This window comes from Balaenoptera acutorostrata, chromosome 2, assembly GCF_949987535.1.
Source record: "Balaenoptera acutorostrata chromosome 2, mBalAcu1.1, whole genome shotgun sequence".
In the NCBI taxonomy this organism is placed as follows: Eukaryota; Metazoa; Chordata; class Mammalia; order Artiodactyla; family Balaenopteridae; genus Balaenoptera; species Balaenoptera acutorostrata.
Genome location: NC_080065.1, coordinates 121,074,707 through 121,092,560, shown reverse-complemented (window position 1 = coordinate 121,092,560; position 17,854 = coordinate 121,074,707). Strand labels below are relative to the sequence as shown.

General features: G+C 49.5%; 1 protein-coding gene across 5 annotated transcripts in view; it reads left to right on the top strand.

Moving 5' to 3' along the window:
* Positions 1-17,854, top strand: part of LOC103002265 (core histone macro-H2A.1) — an 80,769-nt gene that overhangs the window by 57,413 nt on the left and 5,502 nt on the right. For 3 of the 5 annotated variants that reach the window (XM_057540047.1, XM_057540048.1, XM_057540046.1), the window contains exons 6-8: positions 3,738-3,837; positions 10,529-10,618; positions 13,214-13,388. In XM_057540047.1, the coding sequence (XP_057396030.1) occupies positions 3,738-3,837; positions 10,529-10,618; positions 13,214-13,388 (365 nt within the window). Of the gene's footprint in view, positions 1-3,737; positions 3,838-5,612; positions 5,704-10,528; positions 10,619-13,213; positions 13,389-17,854 lie in introns of all 5 variants that reach the window. The other 2 variants (XM_057540051.1, XM_057540050.1) reach the window with 1 other exon arrangement.

The following is a 17,854-nucleotide window of genomic DNA, read 5'->3' as shown; positions in this document are numbered from 1 at the left end:
TTCCTAAAATTGAATTTCTGATCACATATGTTTAAAAAAAAAAAAAAAAAAAGGATTGTACTATTTCCTGTCGCCAAGGAGGTCATGTCAAGGCAGCCCAGATGTCCATCCGGTAGCCCCAAGCCACCAGCTCCTTCCGTATGGACAGGCTGCCTCCCAACCTGCTCTCAGTGGTGGGTGCCACCCTCCCTTCCAGGATGGCCAGGTTAGCTGTGAGCCACCTCAGGTCCCAGCCAGGCCAAGGGCCCGGTCCCTGAGCTCTGGCCTTTCCGTTAGCCCTGCTTTCAGGGAAGCGGTTTGTTCACGTCATCTTAAAGTTGTGTCTGGATGTTTGACATTCAGTTCCAGCTCTGTCTGTGGGCCTACAGAAACCCGAGCACTGTCTTAGGCATCGGATGGCCCTTGGGCAGGAGGCAGCCGGCCCTCTGCCTTCAAGGAGCTTGTACCCTAACGAGTTCACGTCAGGAGTAGACAACAAGGGTTAACTGGGCATGACCCCTCGAGGGGAGACTGGGCACTGTAGACATCAGAGGCTGGCTCCAGCAGAGCCCACTGACATGAGCATCATCAGGTCCCCGTGGTGGAAGAGATCTTGAAGGACACTTAGCTCAGTCCCCTTCCCCCAACCCTGCAGCCAAGTGGGACCCCCTTTCTGCTCTATAACTGGCACTCTCTCCAGTGGCCAACAATCTTCACAGATACTTTAAATTCACCATTCTGTGGTTTACAACTTGGTTTTCCATCTTTCCCAATGTTAAGACAAGGAAGTAGTCACCTTATTCACATTCTGAAATCATTAATGACCCTCCTCCCTCCCAGAAAATCAGACTAAACTTGGGAATTTTCACAGTTTCCCAGAAATCTGATTTCCCAGTGCAAATACCCCTGCTCTGCCATGTGCTTCAGACAGCTGTGGGCCCCTTTGGCTAAGAGGCCCAGGTGGATTTGACCCTGGGTGGGCTTAGGGGGGCCTGAGACCTCCTAGGACTGGGCATCTATCTTGGGCCTGCCAGGCCTGCTGGCATGTGTCCTCTGCACAGTGAGATCCTTTTCAGGCATGTGTATACGTGGCCTCTGCTCATCCTTCTCCTGTCCAGGGGAGCTTCTGTTCTTGTTTCATGACCAGATGATCAGATCACTGTTGGCTTCTGCCCCCTGGTCCAGCCTGCCCAAGCCAAGATGATTGCCCATCTGTCTTTCCAAAGTGCCTGAAGCAATTTGTCCTCTCCCCTCCCCATTCCTCTCCCAAACACACAAACACAGACCGCCCCCCTCCCCCAAGCACATGCTTTATAGTCCTCTATAATTGTACATTTTTAATAGCAATACTGTTTTGTGGCTCAGCCCCTCACCCTGAGGACTTCTGCTGAGCCTGGTACCCAGCAGAGCATGATATGGGTGAGAGTGAAACCGCACTTGGTTAGCTGGGGCTTCTCCATGCTGGTGGCAGTGGCTCCCTGATGTGCAGGATTCAGTGCTTCCAAGAGCAGGGCTGCTCCTGCTCAGAGGGAAGGTGATGAGCCCCGAGTCAACTGGGAATTCTGTTTGCAACTGCTCCCTCGCTTCAGCAAGGCCACAAAGCCCCGCACTTTCCCCCAGAAAGCCCTAAAGAGCAGGGGGAGTGCTCCCCAGGCAGAGGCAGAGACAGTCTACCAGGGTCTCCCCGGCTAGTTGAATCAGAGCCCATGGCAGTAGCTGATTTGCCGGTGAGACATTTCTGAATACAAATCCAGAAGTGTCTATACAATTAGAAAAAAATATTATGAAGTTTAAAGATTTAAACATGTATGGTTTTTAAACAAACAAAAAAGGAATCTCCTAGATGTTTTTAAAGTGTATTCATTCATAACACCAAGTGAAGTGTTCTTTTCCCTTTTTTCTCCTTTCCCTTCCTCCCCCAACAATCTCCTGCTGCTTCACACAGTGTGGGTTTTTATTTTTGGTGGGGAGCAGGGAGTACTGGCTTAATTTGAGTTTTATAAACAGCATTTGCTTGAAGTCATACGCAGTTACTTACATGATACCATAATCAAACCCTTCACCCTTGTCCTGAAACCTAAACCTTCACTTGCCTTACTCTGAGACCCCGACCCCCCCATTGTGTGCCCATCCACACCCCTGCCCCCTGAACCAACACCATTAGCACCCTCTCCCTGATGCTGTCTCTTCTGTGCCTCTGTCCTGGCACCAGGACCTGTGCTCTGAGAGCTTCACTGTGTGAGGGCACCCCAGGGGGCTTCCTTCAGCTTCAGGAATGCCAGTGGCTGGCCCCTAATTACCCTGCAGTGCTGGGAACCATACCCCAGAAAGTCCAAGTGGAGAGAGCTTGTACCTCTTCTCTCTTCGAGCACTAACTAAAAATGAGGCCTACCACGCTGTGGCAGGGCCTAGCCAGAGTCCTTCCCCTGCCCATAAGACCAAATTCATTTCCACAACTTTCAGTCTAAGCAGGTCCCTTTTTTGAGAATCTGCTGATTGCGTCTGGGAATCAGAAATGTGGGTTTATATTTCTACTGCTTATAGCACGTCAGGTTTTTGTTTGGTTTTGTTTTCAACAAAATGTTTGGCCCCAGAAATTCAGTGACTTGGAACTCAGTTACCAAGAGCTTCCCAGCCGAGTGTCTGCACACGGCCCTCTCCTGGGAGTGAGCGCCTGCCCTGCTGGGCCCCGAGGGTGCGGTCAGCTCCCCAAGCCGGGATTGAGTTGGTCTTGGTCATCCGCTCCTCTGGGCATTGCTCTCTGCTGCATCTGGTAGGAATGTCTGTCACTGAAGAATAGCCATCTTCCCTGAGAGAGTGTGAGTGCTTAGCTGCAGGCGCTTGGACCTAAGAACAGGAAGGGGATCCTGGGCCAGCTAATTCCCCCTGCCCTCTGACAGCCAGTCTAGAACTTAGGATTCCTCTCAAACTGAGGGTTGCCGTGGCACCAGAATAATAGTGGGGAGGGAGGACATTCAGCGGCTCTTTACAAAGACTCAGGTGGTAGGGTACTCATAAAACTCACTCAAAGAAAATGCTCTACCCCTTGGGCCTCAGAGTAGCCTCACCAACAACGTGAACAGTTTAAAAGACACGCTCTCTTGCTGGAGAACTGCTGTGTCTCTTCCTGGGTTTGGCCAGAACTTCAGTATTACATGACTAACAGGCATGTAAAATTAGATGCTACTAAGTAACAGGCCATTCTTGCTTCTCGCCACCCCTGAGCAGGGCACAGGAGCCAGCCTGCTAGTAGTCACGGTGATGGGGACAGCCTCAAAGACCCATGACCACTTGGAAGAGAATGGTAGAGCTACGAGGGGTTTGCCCAAACCAGCTAGGACTTCCGCACCATCCCAGTGCTCAAAGAAGGGGACAGTCACATATACCACCCCACCCTACCCCAGCAATGAGTACTTGACTCTGGGTCCTGATAACTGCTGTACTTGGGCCCCCAGATCACAAGTTCTTTTCAAGGGAAGTGGATCCACCAGCCTGACGTGGCTTATGCCTCCCTTTGGCCCCAGGCATCACCAGACAAACACGTTCTGGACCCTCAGCCTAGTTTGGTTCTTTTTAGCATCCCGAGTGGCATTTGAGTCTTTCGTTTGACATGGATTCAGTTTAGCCAGTGACTCCCTCTTCCCCTTTGTGCCCAGTGCACCTGGAGTGCCCACTGCCCTTCATCTGTATCCCAAGGCTCACGTCTCTGTGACTTCCCAGCTGTCCTGTTATTTCCCACCTCATGCTTTTCTTTTCAGCTGAACCTTATTCACAGTGAAATCAGTAATTTAGCCGGCTTTGAGGTGGAGGCCATAATCAATCCTACCAATGCTGACATTGACCTTAAAGATGACCTAGGTAATTGGGGATGGGGTTTGGCACCATCAGCTGTCAGTTGAAAAGTTATGGAACCCAGAATTTAGGCTCTTCATCTTCTCAAACTTCAGATGGTCAAACCAAATTCCCAAAACCAAGATTAATGTTTGAGGGTAGACATTGAATGTCTACTTACTTCAAGCCATTCCAAATGGGAATGATCTGATTATGTTTTATTAAGCCCGATTGGCTGCTTTCCCCTTGATTATAAATATATTGCCATCTAAATTCTCTTCCATAATGATCACACTGACTGCTGGTTACTCGGGGGGGATTTTTTAAAACTGTGTATTTTTTGTTTTTTTTTGTTTTTTTAAGAACTGAAAAATCTCAGGTAACTACAAAATGATAGTTTCTCCATTTAAGCCTTAATTAGAAATGACAAACAAAGCATGAAAACACTTGAGAAGGGAGACAATTAAGCTGCATCAGTATACTATTAAGTTGTCTTTAATCTACCAGCAAATTGATTTCCCCCAAATTTACCACCTACTGTCACTTCGACTTCTTCTACAACTGAAAACAGTATATGACTGAGTGCCACCTTCATGAATTATTTGGCTCGTGTATGATATTAAAAAGAAGGGCAATATCTCTTTCTGAGTGAGTTCTTCCAGTGGAAAACTGCCCCAGAACCATGGCATCTCCCTGCACAGGAGGGTGGACGGTTCAGGGCAAGCTGAGGGGTACCCCTCAGGTGTTCCACTCTGTGGCCTCACCTTTACAGAGAGGAACTGTCAGCTTAGGGCACAGTGAAGGCTCCTGTCTCCTTAGCTGTGAGCCTGGCAGGGGCAACAGGCTAGCAGGTGCCCACCAAGGCAGCCTTGTGCCTGATGCTGACTTAGGTATGTTTTGTGTATCTTTAGTTCCCATCTTTGGCCACCTGTGTATGATGGCAGATTTCCTTACCGGGAGAGATGCTCATGCCAGAGCCCAGGCCCGACCCACACAAACTGGGTACAGTAGTGGGCTGAAGACATGAGAACTGGGACTCAAAAATGCCCTGCTTGAACTTGTTTTCTAACTACCTTAAACAGATACTTTCTTTAAAAAAACAAAAACAAAAACAAAAAACTCACAAGCTAGAAAAAGCTAGGATCCTATCTATCCATAGTATATTTTATATGTAAAATACATAAAAATGAGATTGATTAGAATAAGAGGTAGGCTGGAAAAATATTTTTACACATTGAGGGGGAAAAATAAAGGCATTCCTCTGCGCACACCTATACTGTTTTCTCAGTTTTCAAGAGATGTCCCTCGAAGGTAGACAAAATGATGAACATCACAGGAATAAAAATCAAACCCTAAAAGGTGACTACTGCTGATAAAATGGAGAAACTTGTTGTTTTGGTTCGCCTGATAGTCCACGTTTTTTAAAAAACAGATGCCATGTTTTAGTAGCCTTCTCAGTGGGGTGCCAGTCTTACAGGCTTTTGCGAAGTGAAGTGGGGCATTCGTTGTTTTGTTATTTCTTTTAACCTTTGGAAATGATCTCATGTGTCTGTTTCTCTTTTTTTGGACTTGTCATTCAAATGTTTAATTTAAACATGTCACATTTGATATTCCTCCTCCTCCTCCTCCTCCTCTCCTCACCCCCATCCACATGTGCGCACACTTCGTGGACTGATTGCCCTTTTGGCTCATATGTTGGAATCGACCAGGTAGGCCAGCCCTGCCATTGGGGCCTTAGTAAATGTGCCTGTGCGTGGGTCTCGGTCCAACACAGTTGATATACATCTGTTTACCTGTTATAGTTGCAAGTTGTACAGGCTGACATTGCCTCGATCGACAGTGATGCTGTCGTTCACCCGACAAACACTGACTTCTACACCGGTGGTGAAGTAGGTAATGCCTAGCTGGGTGCTGCCGAGTGTGTGTGTGCATGGTCAGTCAGCCGCCGCAGACAGCTTGATCCTTTGACAGCTATGCAGGGCTGCATTCATTTCACACTTCCAGCTGTCCTGACCTTCCCCAGGTCTCCTGTCCCCGGGTTGTGAATGCGAGAACTACAGCTAACTGTCAGCCAGGTTGCATCATGCAGCTCACACATGGGCACACTTCTGGTTTGGAAACTGGTTCAGCAACATTTCTTCACTGCTTCCTGAGGCACAGCTTTGTGGGAGACTGGGTTCACACGTGATTTGAGCTGCAAGCAGGATGCAGACAGATCGGCCGAGTGGCATCCAGGACCACTTCTGTGCCCCCCCGTGGACCAGACACACAGGAATGCCTATGCATGGGTCTGTGTCAGAAGCACGCTCATTCCTGAGGATGGCCTTCAAGCCTTAGATGCACGTGGGGGGAATTTTAGAACACTCTCCCACACTCAGGGGTTCTCAGGCCTTATGTGTACGAAAGCCACCTCATTCTGATGTGCTGTTCCTAGATCACTCTTGAGAAACACTCTCCTAGACCCAGAAAGCTCCTTCCTCTCCTCAGCAGCTGACACACATGGTCAGTTGGCTTCTGGCACTGAGTAGCTGAGGGTGGGGTGAGGCGGAGAGAGCGTGTGGCATGCCAAGTACTATGACTGCAGACCTGCTGCACGAACATAGATAGTGCCCTGCTTTAAGAATGTGTTGAGGGGCTTTTATAATGAGGAGGCATCCAGGTGTGATGGCAAAAAAGTACAGGTTTGGAGCTACGTAGAAGGATCCTGAATCCTACCCTTACCATTTACTAGCTATGGGGCCTGGGCAAGTCACATAACTCCTCAATGCCTTGGTTTTCCCTATCCGTAAAATAATGGTGATGAAGAGAATTATGTTAAGTCATGTAACCAAAGCACCCTGCTTCATGCCTGGTTCATGATAGGTGCTTATTGTAAAGGTCTTGCTCTCAGGTGCGTATATGATTTTTACAGTAGGTGTGCTGGTCCTGAGAGCAGCATTCTGAGTATAGATTCAAACACCAACTTCCAAAGAGAATGGATACATTTCTAGTAAGGGCAAAAGTGAAGTCATCTTGAAGGATGACGCTGTTGGGATTCGCGTGAGTGTCCCAGACACTGGAAGTGCAACAGCTTAGCAATCTGTAGCTGTCCAGCTCTGTTCAGTGTCACTCACAAAGCCCGCTGTTCACAGTCTGCCCCAGCCACTTTGATTTGGGCTAATTGCTCTCCTGGGCATTTTGGATTTTGGACAAGGATAGAAAGACAAACTGGATGGAAAGTCAGGATTCGCCAAGCCTGCCAGGCCCAAATGAAATCAGGCTGTAGGCAATTAAAATAAACTCCCCTTTCCCAAGATTTTGGAGGAGTTTAAGAGCTCCTAAGTCAGGCAGCTTAAGAGAAAGATACTTCCTTTCTTAACCAAGTGAAAACTTGATGGGAGGGAAGTACTTATTTGGAGGAAACTAAATAAACGAACAGCTGAGGGCTTATCTTTCAGCCAGGAGTGACTAAGGCCTAGGTTCGTCCTGCCATCCAGAACTTTGGGTGAAATGGAAATTGTGAAACTTGCTGGGCAAAAGAATCTTGCCCAGGCTCAGGGAGAGGAAGAAAGGGCCAGTCTGCTGCGGCTGTGAAAGTGTTTCCCCAGGATTAGCCACACCAGGAGGTGGAGCTGGAGGCTTTGAGGCTGGGTGGGGCCAGATGGGGTAACATGCAGAGCCAACTGTCCCCCCCCCCCCGCCCCCAGAAGAGCCCAGTCCTTCCTAAACCATGAATGGAACCGGTCTCCTTGGAATAATGACAGTGCTAGTGCTTTTCTCTCTGACATGCTTGCCCTTAACCCACTCATATGCACAGGTTAGGCATGAGTAGCCTTGGTGACATGTAAGTAACCCGGGTCCGAGAGCTCGGCCAAGGTTACGTCGTACATCACTCATGGACACTGTCACAGCAGGTCCAGACAACCTGACTGGCCAAGGAGGAAAGACGGTGCCAGGTCCAGAACCCAGGTCTTCCAAAGCCCACCTCAGTGCTTTTTCTCAGCGAACCATTCCAAACTAGTACTGAACCCAGATCTCTTGCAATACCAAAACAATGATCAACCAGATTCACACATGGTCTCAATTGGTTCCAGTTCCCACTTTGATGTGTGAGAGGGGAAAAGAGGAAGCGAGGATGTAATCACTCCACTTCTCATACTTGGTGTGAATTCCTGAGTCCCGAGACTGCTGGAAGAAGGAATGCGAGTGCAGGAATGCTTAGCCCCAGTGATTAACTTTTACCCATCGAAAGTTCTTTCTAACAGTGAAATAGACCACAGGCTGAGCCTGACGTTTGTCCAAGCCTAAATTTTCGCTTAGGCTGGTTTGAACACTGATACTTATGCCTGCTTTCTAAGCATGAAATAATGCTCTTGTTCTCATGGGAGTAACACATGTTTATGCTTGGGGGCAAATAAGCCAATTGCCTTATGATTAACCCTGAAGTTAAGCCTAAAAAGCAAGAGTCTTACATTCAGAGTGTTGACAATACAGTTGAAATGGGCCTGTTTCTTGTTAAAAAGTACACGTGTGTCTACATGAACATGTGCATACATATGTGTGTGTAGGAGTCAAGTCCTGACCGGGTTGATTGCCTGCAATCTAGGGTTCAATTTTTAAGTTTGGGAAATGCATTAAGTGTAATTTAACGTGCAAATTTCACTTCTAATTAAAGCAAGATTTAATTATAAGTAAAAATTTTAAAGTAAACACTCTTCCTAAGATAAAACACCTTTAATTATAAATCAGCCCATTTTCTTAATATTTTTCTATTTCAGAAGGGAGTTGGTAGTATTAATACAACACTGATTTTACTTTACCTTCCAAATTTCCCATTTCTCCTAAAGAGTAGATAGGATAGAGAATGTGGACCTGAAATAGTCCTGCCTGGAGCATGTTTGTATCCATCCTTCAAGCTGGAGGATGGGTGAGGAGGGAAGGCCAGACCAGGTACAGCTGGGCAGCAGCATTTGGGATCCAGCGGATTCAGACTTCGGATTCATTTTTCTCGGTTGCATGGATATTTCGGGTGAACCTGTAATTGGGCCTCATTCACCTGGGTTGTACCCTCAAACTCTCCACTTCCTGGTGGGTGGAGTTGAGCCGCGAGGCCCAAGCCTGCTCCCTTAAGCCCATTTGGCCACTGTCTCTGATGCTGAACTTTGTCAGAAACACGCAGAGGCTGCCACCACTGCGGGTAAAAACCTCTGAAGCGGATGTGTTTTCCCTCTGGACACCTCTGCCATTTAAAGCCTACTTCACTGCTTTCCAAGACAGGTGAAGGCTTGTGGGCAGTCTGGGCTAATGAGGAGGGACTCTGGATCCCACCTTAGGGATCCCAAGTTAATCTCTGTCTGAAAGTCAGGCCTTCTCTTAGCTGAGAGCTCCTTGTGGGTGATGGCCTGCTGCTCACATTCATTCAGGCCCCCAGACTTCCTAGAGTGGGGTGGCTTATAGGCAGTGCCTGCCATTAGCCCTGTGCCGTCTTATCTGTGACAGTGCCCAGGCTGTCTGCTTTTCCTTCTAGGCACTTCCTGGGGTTAGTTCACCCCACCAGAACAACATGCAAATGAGGCAGGTTTCTCTAAGATAATCAGACCTGGTCATTCCGGGGTGAATCCAAAGAGAATCTGGGCTGGTGCATCCCAGTGCACCGTCACTGACCCATACCAGAATGTGCCAAGGGCACCTTGAATTTTCCAAGACAAATGGTGAATCTTAAGGGGAGTATTTTATCCTCTTGTGAGGAATGTACTTTAAAATGTACACAACTGAGGAAGCAGAGCTTATGGAAGACGTAAGACCCCATTCTGGCCAAACTTGAAAGGACGATTTTGACTGCTGCTTGCTGTCCCGTGTGAGACATTTAACCCACAGACCTTATAGGTGTTGGCAATCTTATTTGGGAGCTTGGCTTTCATAGCAAGAATTGATTACTTACCAAGTACCCTAATTCAAGAAGAATTGCTCCCTGCCTCCATTTGATTTTTTTTTTTTCTTTTTTTAATCTGGTCCTGAACAGTTAGTCATCCTCCTTTGAGCAACAGGTTCATCTTTAAGCTCTGTTTCTGATGTTGCTCTCCTTTACCTAAGACGATTCTGAATCATTTGTGTGATTAAGGAAATACTGTCTGAGGCCTTTTTTTTTTTTTTTTTTGTATTCACATATGACACCAAAGCTGCAAAATAGGAACAAAGCATGGTAATAAAACTGGCCCAAAGGTGGCCAAGTCTGAATGCTTTCTTCTGGGCCTGCCGCCAAGAGGAGAGCTAGCTGCTGATGGAAGCATGGTATGCTTCTTCTAAAACCTCCTTATTTGGGGCTTCTCCCCAGAGACAGAGAAGAAAATCCAGGGGGAGGCATCAGCCTTGGAAGCCGACACCATCTGGTTTCTCACGCTGATGGAAAGCATGCAGGACAGGCGTGCTTGCAGAGAACAGGCGTCTCCCATCTCCCTCGCATCTCTGGCATGTCCAGGATCACCCCGAGTCACCCCCAGATAAGAGGCAGCAAAGAGAGCTCGGTGACCAGCCATGCAGAGTGGTAACTGTGGCCGATGGTGAATCTCTTCGAAACTTCACTTTTTTGACTCAGCCAGGGCTTTGTTCCTGTCTTGCAGCTGTCTGGAAATTTAGCCAGTCAGATCATTTTTAGTATGTAATCACCTGACATGCTAAGTGTCTGTGTGTGCCCTGAGACGCAAGGATGGCAATCTGATCTCTCCCTGTCCTTGTCTAGGAAACACGCTGGAGAAGAAGGGTGGCAAGGAGTTTGTGGAAGCTGTTCTGGAACTCCGGAAAAAGAACGGGCCCTTGGAAGTAGCTGGAGGTGAGGTGGGGAGGCACTGTGCTGATCTGGGCGTGGTGCATGCTGCCTTAGGGTAACTGTTTTACGGGACGACTTAGAATTCAGAGGTGCGTGGCTATCTCCGAGACGGAGGCAGAAGAAAGCCTTTTAGACTTTTATCACATACAAATTGTCAGGGGAACTTAAGGGTTGTGGAAATTGCCTTTCCAAGTTTTTTCTTCATTACTTAAAATAGCTTCTAAGTGTTTGATGTCTAGCCCTCAAATTTTAAGCAGTTACAGAAGCCAAATTCGGCAAATCTAAGAGCTGAGAAGTATAGATAGGGATACTGAGCCATCTGCAAAATTGCTGATGAGATGCAAATGAATCATTTTCATTCAACCATCTGTGTTTTTCATGGGAGAAATGTAAATATACATCTCTCATTTGCCAATTACACCTTTCCTGATAAGAGGGGTAAGAAGATGACTTGAAATGTGATGTGAGGAGAATTTACTGCTAAGAACTAGAGGCAGGGCACTTCTCACTGATGCCAGCCTGGATTTGGGGATTTTAGGTGGACACAGGGTTTCCCGAGCACCTGGGAGTCTGAACAGTGGGTGAGGCTGGCTCACCCCACCAGCTATGTGAGGACAGGCCACTCCCTTCCTCCCCTTTGGGCTCCAGTTTTCTCTCCTTACTAGATGGTTCCCAATTCTGTCTTTCAAATCCTGTTCGTTTTTCAAATGAATCTTAATATGGGCATCAACAGTTACTATGTGACAGCCACACAGCCTTCTCTGAGGGTACCCCAGGCCTTACCTCTCTTTCCCCAGTGACTACGCACGACCTCCCATCCTGGGCTAGTCACGGGTCCTGGCGGGGATAAGAGGGTGGCATTGCCTTTGACCTCTGCTCTGCCAGTTCAGTTCTGTTTTGCCTGCAAAGGGCATGGCATTGCAGAGAGTTGGTGGGGGCACAATTACCGAGCTCTTCCAGGCAGTTCCCCCCTGGAACCGCCCACACTGAACAGGGAGGACACACACAGCATCAACTACCCAGCCAGGGGCTCCTGGCCTTTCCTCAGCCCCTTACTGGCACCTCTCTGTGCCAGCCCAGGGTCCTTCCTGTTGGTACTCCAGTTAAAGCCCATTTGGTGACCCTCAGCAGGAGGTGTGATGAGAGGTGGCCCTGATGCTGCCACACACCAAACTTAGCTGGTGACACCAGAGCCACAGCTGGCACAAACCCGTTAGACTTAGCACAGCTAAAGATATGTTTGCCTGTTTCAGAAACAAGAACGCATTTTGTTCTTGATTTTAAGATCTGTTTTAGAAAATGTTTTAAAATATTTTTTAAGTAAGTATAAAGGAAATAATAAAACATATCCCTGTTCCGCTGTCCAAAGATAATCACTGCTAACACATTTCTTTTGAATGCATAGTTTAGCAGTTACTTCTCATGTGGACATGCAGGTGAATTAAGTCCCCCAATCTGAAGCCCACAGTTCTTGAACCAGTCAGCAAGCAGAGCCAGGACTCAAAATCAGACTTGTGACTCTGGGATCAGAGCAGTTGCTACTGCAGCATGAGACACTTCCCATAAATCACTCTTCTCCAGGTTCTGCTAGCGACATACTGTACCCATTAACAACCCAGACCCCTTGGATAGCGCTGATGGTGTTCTTCACAAAGTGGGTTTAGAAAACACTTGGTCAAAAAAGTTTGGGTGTCTTACTGGAGCAGTGGGTGGAGATGTTAGTGTGCTCCTGTATAGAAGTCTACCAGGCAGCACTCACCAGACCCATTGGTTCCAGAACCACCTTCTTTGCATTGCAACTTTTGGGACAGGAATCCTGGAACATGCTCTGGGAGACATGGGCAGGCCTGTTGTATTTCCTGGTAGGAGCAGACCCAAGACCAGTGTCTTCAGATCTGACAAGAGGCAGAGAATGAGAACAAATCTGGAAAGGCAGGTCTGCTATGGAGATCTGTAGTTGGGAAAAGGCTCCTCTTCTAGGAGAGGAAAACAGTTCCATCCTAAAAACACTGTCCAATTAATTCTGTCAGAACTAACAGGATCGGTTAGTCAGGGAGAAGAACAGGGCAGCAGACATGCTATTTGGGTTACTTTCCCAGTAGGTTTATTCTGAACTGTGTCTGAGAGATTTATAGATATCGATACATCATAATTAAATGCACATGAATCCACTTGAGGAAAGGGCGGTTGGAGACCCCCAAAAGGCAATTAATTGGAGGCTACAAACATTCTGACACATTTGGTCAAGTTAGTTAGATGGTTAAGGCTCGGCCTTCTGGGAGGGTAGGGAGAGGGTTTACTGTGACCTTGGCTAAAGTTCCTGGTGGCCATGCGTCCTATCGCCAACTTTCCAGGGGTGGAGGTTGGCTTGGTGTCCCCCCTGCCCCGCCACTGAGGGAGGAGACTGCAGGACAAGCAGTTTCCAGCTCGAGCTTCCGTGGGAATCACAAGGCAGCAGGCAGCTGCAGCCCTCCTGAACCAGGTGGTCGGTGGGCCCGGGAAGACGTACTGGAGCTGGAGAGCCGGCCTGGGCTTGGCACTTAGCACGCGTGCTTTGCAGGGGGACCCAGCTCACTGTTTCTGTCTCGTCCCCTCCAGCCGCTGTCAGCGCAGGCCATGGCCTGCCCGCCAAGTTTGTGATCCACTGTAACAGTCCCATCTGGGGTGCAGACAAGTGTGAGGAACTTCTGGAAAAGACAGTGAAGAACTGCTTGGCCCTGGCAGATGACAAGAAGCTGAAGTCCATCGCCTTTCCATCCATCGGCAGCGGCAGGTAAGGGCCCACGGCCTGTCCCCCTGCGTATGGGGCCCATGCTTGCAGGGAGCTCTGACTGTGCGCATGGTCAGCTAAGGCTACTTTCAAGCACTTGCCTTTGTTGAGGAGACCGGAAGCTCGAAATCGGGAAGAACATAGACATTAAGTAATTGTGAGGGACAGTTGAAGAGAGGTAGGGAGACAGGAAGCCTGAGGAGAGACTCAGACTTGAGCCGTGACAGCAGATGTCATCACAGAAGGTGACCCTTGAAGGACACTAAGACCTTAGGTGGGTGGGGAGGCATGAATGCAGGGATACTGACCGGGAGAGCCCCTCCCAGACCCAGCCCATATAGCTGCGTTACAGTTCTGTCCCTGAACCCCAGCATGCTCTGGGCACAGCCCTCTGCCCCTTATCTTTGTGTTCCCAAGCATCTTCCACCTCCCCAAAACCTGCTTGCTCTCCCTGTGTCTCACTGCCCTGCTGATGAGGTGGATCTGAGTGGGCAGATACGTGAGAGTGAAATCGGGCTGGGCCTCCCCCACCTCCCAGCCCTGAAATCCCCCCAGGGAGACTCACGGAGGTTGTGGGGAGCAGCACAACTGCTCCTGAGACACACACACAACCCAGAGGGCCAGCACTGGAAGGGTGTAGTCCTTGACCCACGGATGAGGCAGGCAGGATTCAGCCACAACCCCCAACCGCACCCGCTCCCGGGTGGTGCAGCCCCAGATGCCAGCACACAGCCCATCAGGTCCTGCCTGTCAGAGCAGCCCTGGGCTCGGGCCCAGGCCTGGCTAACCAGCTGCGTGATGGCATGCAAATTAACCCCCACTCTGAGTCCAGCCCCCTACTCTGTAAAATAGATGTGATCGTCCCCACCACGCAGCATCTCAGGACTGCTCGGAAATTAAAGGAGCTCTCCGAAGGGAGCATGCTTTGAGAACTCTCTGCCACGATGAAGATATGAGGGCTGCCTCTGAGGCTGTGTCTCACTGCCTGTCACATCTCCACGGTCCTCCCTACCAAGGGTCTGAGCAGCAGGCCTCTGGAAGGCTCGCCATCTGGATGGGGCACGGAAGCAAAGGGAAACTGGCCTTCAGAGCTCCCGCAGCCCCGGACTCTGTGTCATCCCTGGGGCTTCCCATGCAGATCGGGAGCCTTCCAGGGTCTCTGCCATCAGTCCCTCCCAGTACCCGAGGAAGGCGGGCTGTGCAGTGGCAGCACAGGTCCCAGCACACTGACGTCCCGTGACACCACAGGCTGCACCGTCCTCCCGGGCGAGCCTGAGTCACCGTCCTCAGCACTATTCCGTGTGTGTATAGAAAGCTGCTCTTCTCAAAGCACTTCTCTTCCAAACCCATGAGGAGGACAGAGAGTGGATTTTGCTGTTTTTATCTTGGGCAGGCCTTGTAATTTTGCTTCCCTGAACAGTGCCATCACTGAGGGTCCCACACCCCAAGTGCCAGTGACAGAGCTAGTCCGGGGCAGAATTCCTGTCACATCTGCTCAAGCAGCGCTTAGTCGCTGTACCCAGAAGGCCTTGCTTACAGGCAGACAGGCACTGTGCCCCAGGGCTCCCAGGGCTTCCTGTGGGCCACGGCAGTCACACGTGACTGGTGGACCCACCAGAGGACCTGCTATGGGAAAAGATCTTCCTCTGGAGCCTCTGTCACTGCCTGCCTCCACCTGGGACAGAAGGAGCATTCCTCTGCAGTCCCTCCTGGAGGTGAGCTGTGGGCGCCGCACCTCCCCTCTCTTCCCCTCCTGGCCCTGGCCCTGCAGCTCTGGGCAACCAAGGCTTCCCAGACCAGGTGCTCCTTTGCGTGAGAGCCCCTCAGTCCTCTGCACTGACAGTGGGCTCTCTTCTGGGGCTTATTAGCACAAAGAAGCTGGTGTCGGGGGTGGGGAGGGACCCTGAGCAGAGGACAGGTGAACACGCACACGGCCCCCAGCTTCGCGTTCCCACACTCACTCCGCCCTGTGCCGAGCTCTGCAGGGACATCCAGAGCTGACACGATTGTTGTTCTGGACTGCCATCTATGTTTCCCGTCACCATACATCTTCATTCTGTTCGCTTCTGCCAAAAGCATCTGTTGAGCGTCATTTTAAAAGTCAATACCATTTAAATGCCTGTTGAAAGCAAAGCTGACAGAGCTAGAGCATCTAACAGCCTTTTTCAGTCGGCTCTAAGAGCACCTGGCGAAGACGAGCATCCTTCATAAGCTGGTCAGCAAGCACCCAGCAGGTTGAACTTTCCCAGGAACTGTGGAGAGGTGTATAGGTGCCCGACTCAGTCCCAGAGTCAATTCAAGACCTTTTTTTTTTTTTTTTACAAAGTGCTTTTGGATCTGAGCATAATTAGCTAATAACTTCCTGCTTCTCCCACCTTCCCAGCCCCCCACCTCCCATGGAAGTTCTATTCTTCAGCACTGAGCTGCTGTGTGACCTTTGGTAAATGAATCACCCTCTCTGTCCCTGGCCTGCCTTATCAGCTAGTGAGGCTAAGGGACTGCCCTTCCTCACAGACGGTTCTGAGGCTCAGTTAATTAGTGTTTCGGATGCACTTTGATCTACTCTGATGAAAGGTGCTTCCGAGGAGAGAAGCAATAGGAGCCTTTATTGGAGGTAATAATTTCATGCTCTTTCATATGACTAGTGGGAAATTTTTAATTGAAGCGTAAAAGTCATGCCCATAAAAGAGCATCTGTTATTACAAACTTATTTACATTTTTCACGGAGTAAAAATTTTAAAAAATAATCAGTTGAAAGCTTTTAAGAGGGCGGAATGCCAAAGTCAAGCACATGTGCATAGCCACCCAGCCCCACATCTGTCGGGCAGACCTTGCCCCACAGAGCCGTGTAAACAGCTGCCCTCTCTTTCATGAGCAAAGAATGGGATTACACCTGAGCCGGCCAGTAAATCACAGTGGGGTTTAGGAGGGGAAATAAAACAGCTTGTTTGTGGCATCCAGTGTCTCTGGCATAAAAGTCATGTTGGAATTAAAACAATATAAATGCAAAACATGTTGGTAAAGAGCTGTGGGATCACTTTCTCTCAGCTGAGGCCCAGCATCTTGGGCATGTGGAGGATGACCACAGCCCTACACGCCCTTCCTCCAGCCCATCGGCCCGCAAGATTGGGGGTCAATCTTAAAGCCCACTGGAGGCAAATGAGACCCAGGGTGTAACCCTGGCCTCGGGAAACCACCTCTGGCATCTGGACCTCCTGTCCTCGGGCATTCTGGTCACAATATTGATGGATACCCCACTCCCTCTGCTCTGTTTGTTTGACATTAGGGGACAGCCCCTCTCCAGAGGGGCAGTACTCAGGGAATAGCTAGTTTGGGGCTTTGATTAAACTCTCCTTAGATTTATGAGCCTAAAAGGAAAGCCAGTTCGTTTTCTTGAAGCTACCACGTGTGGGTATTCATCGAGTCCCAGGCACTGTGCTAAACCCTTTATCTGCAGTATCTCACAACAACCCCGCAAAGTGGGCAGCACTATTAATTCCACTCAAAGGCAAAGAAACAGAAGCTTAGAGGGGTCAAGTCACTCACCAGAGGTCACACAGCGTGTACTTGGTAGAGCCAGAATTTGCTCGGAGGTCCTTGGCCTCAGTGCTCTCGGTATTAGGCACGTGGAACCCCTGCCTCCTGTCCCCTTTGGTCAACAGACCCACCTCCGAGCATCCTGCCAGAGGATCACCCCACTGCCTCTGCACTCTCTGTGTGAGTGGATTCTAGAGAACCTTGGAAACACCTCTTGGAATTCCCTGACCTGCCCAGGCAGAGCCATCGGCCTCCCTACCCCCTCGGTGTGGGCCTCAGAAGACAAATATAAAGGACAGAGACAAACTGAATTGGGGAGAATTACTTATTAACCCAAAACATGTGAGCCCTGGAGTGAGAGAAGGTAAGAGGCCTCTGTTGGGGGTGTGCTGCCCTGGCCTCTCTCTAGCTTTGGAGGCATTGGGCCCATCACCATCCCCTTCTGAATTTTAGCTTCACCCTCTTGTAACCCACTGCTCTCAGCTCAGGACCTCGATAGCCTGTCCTTTACCTCTGGATGGAGTAGTCTCTGGCTGGGCAGTTACTCAAAGCCAGACAGATCACAGGAAGGCCCAGGAGCACAGTGTGAGGGAAACCTAATCCCAGCAGAGGAGGGTTCACATGGGGTGACAGACATTTTGCCCACGTCACCCAAGCTGCCAAGACGCCCTGCCCTATCCATCTCCCAAACAGCCAAGACAATTAGACAGGTGGCCTGGTCCAGCAAAAAAAAAGCAGAGTCCATCTAGAATCTACTTTAATTCCTGTTTAGCCTTCAGGGTCAGGCTCCTAGCCTTTCTCCTCCAGAAAACCCATCTGGGCTTTCCAGCCCCCAGGACACAGCCTCTCCTCACAGCAATCTCTGGGTCCCTGCTCAGCACAGCCCCTGGCCTGGAGTCCTTTGCGTCTGCCCTGCCCCGCCCTGGAGGCTG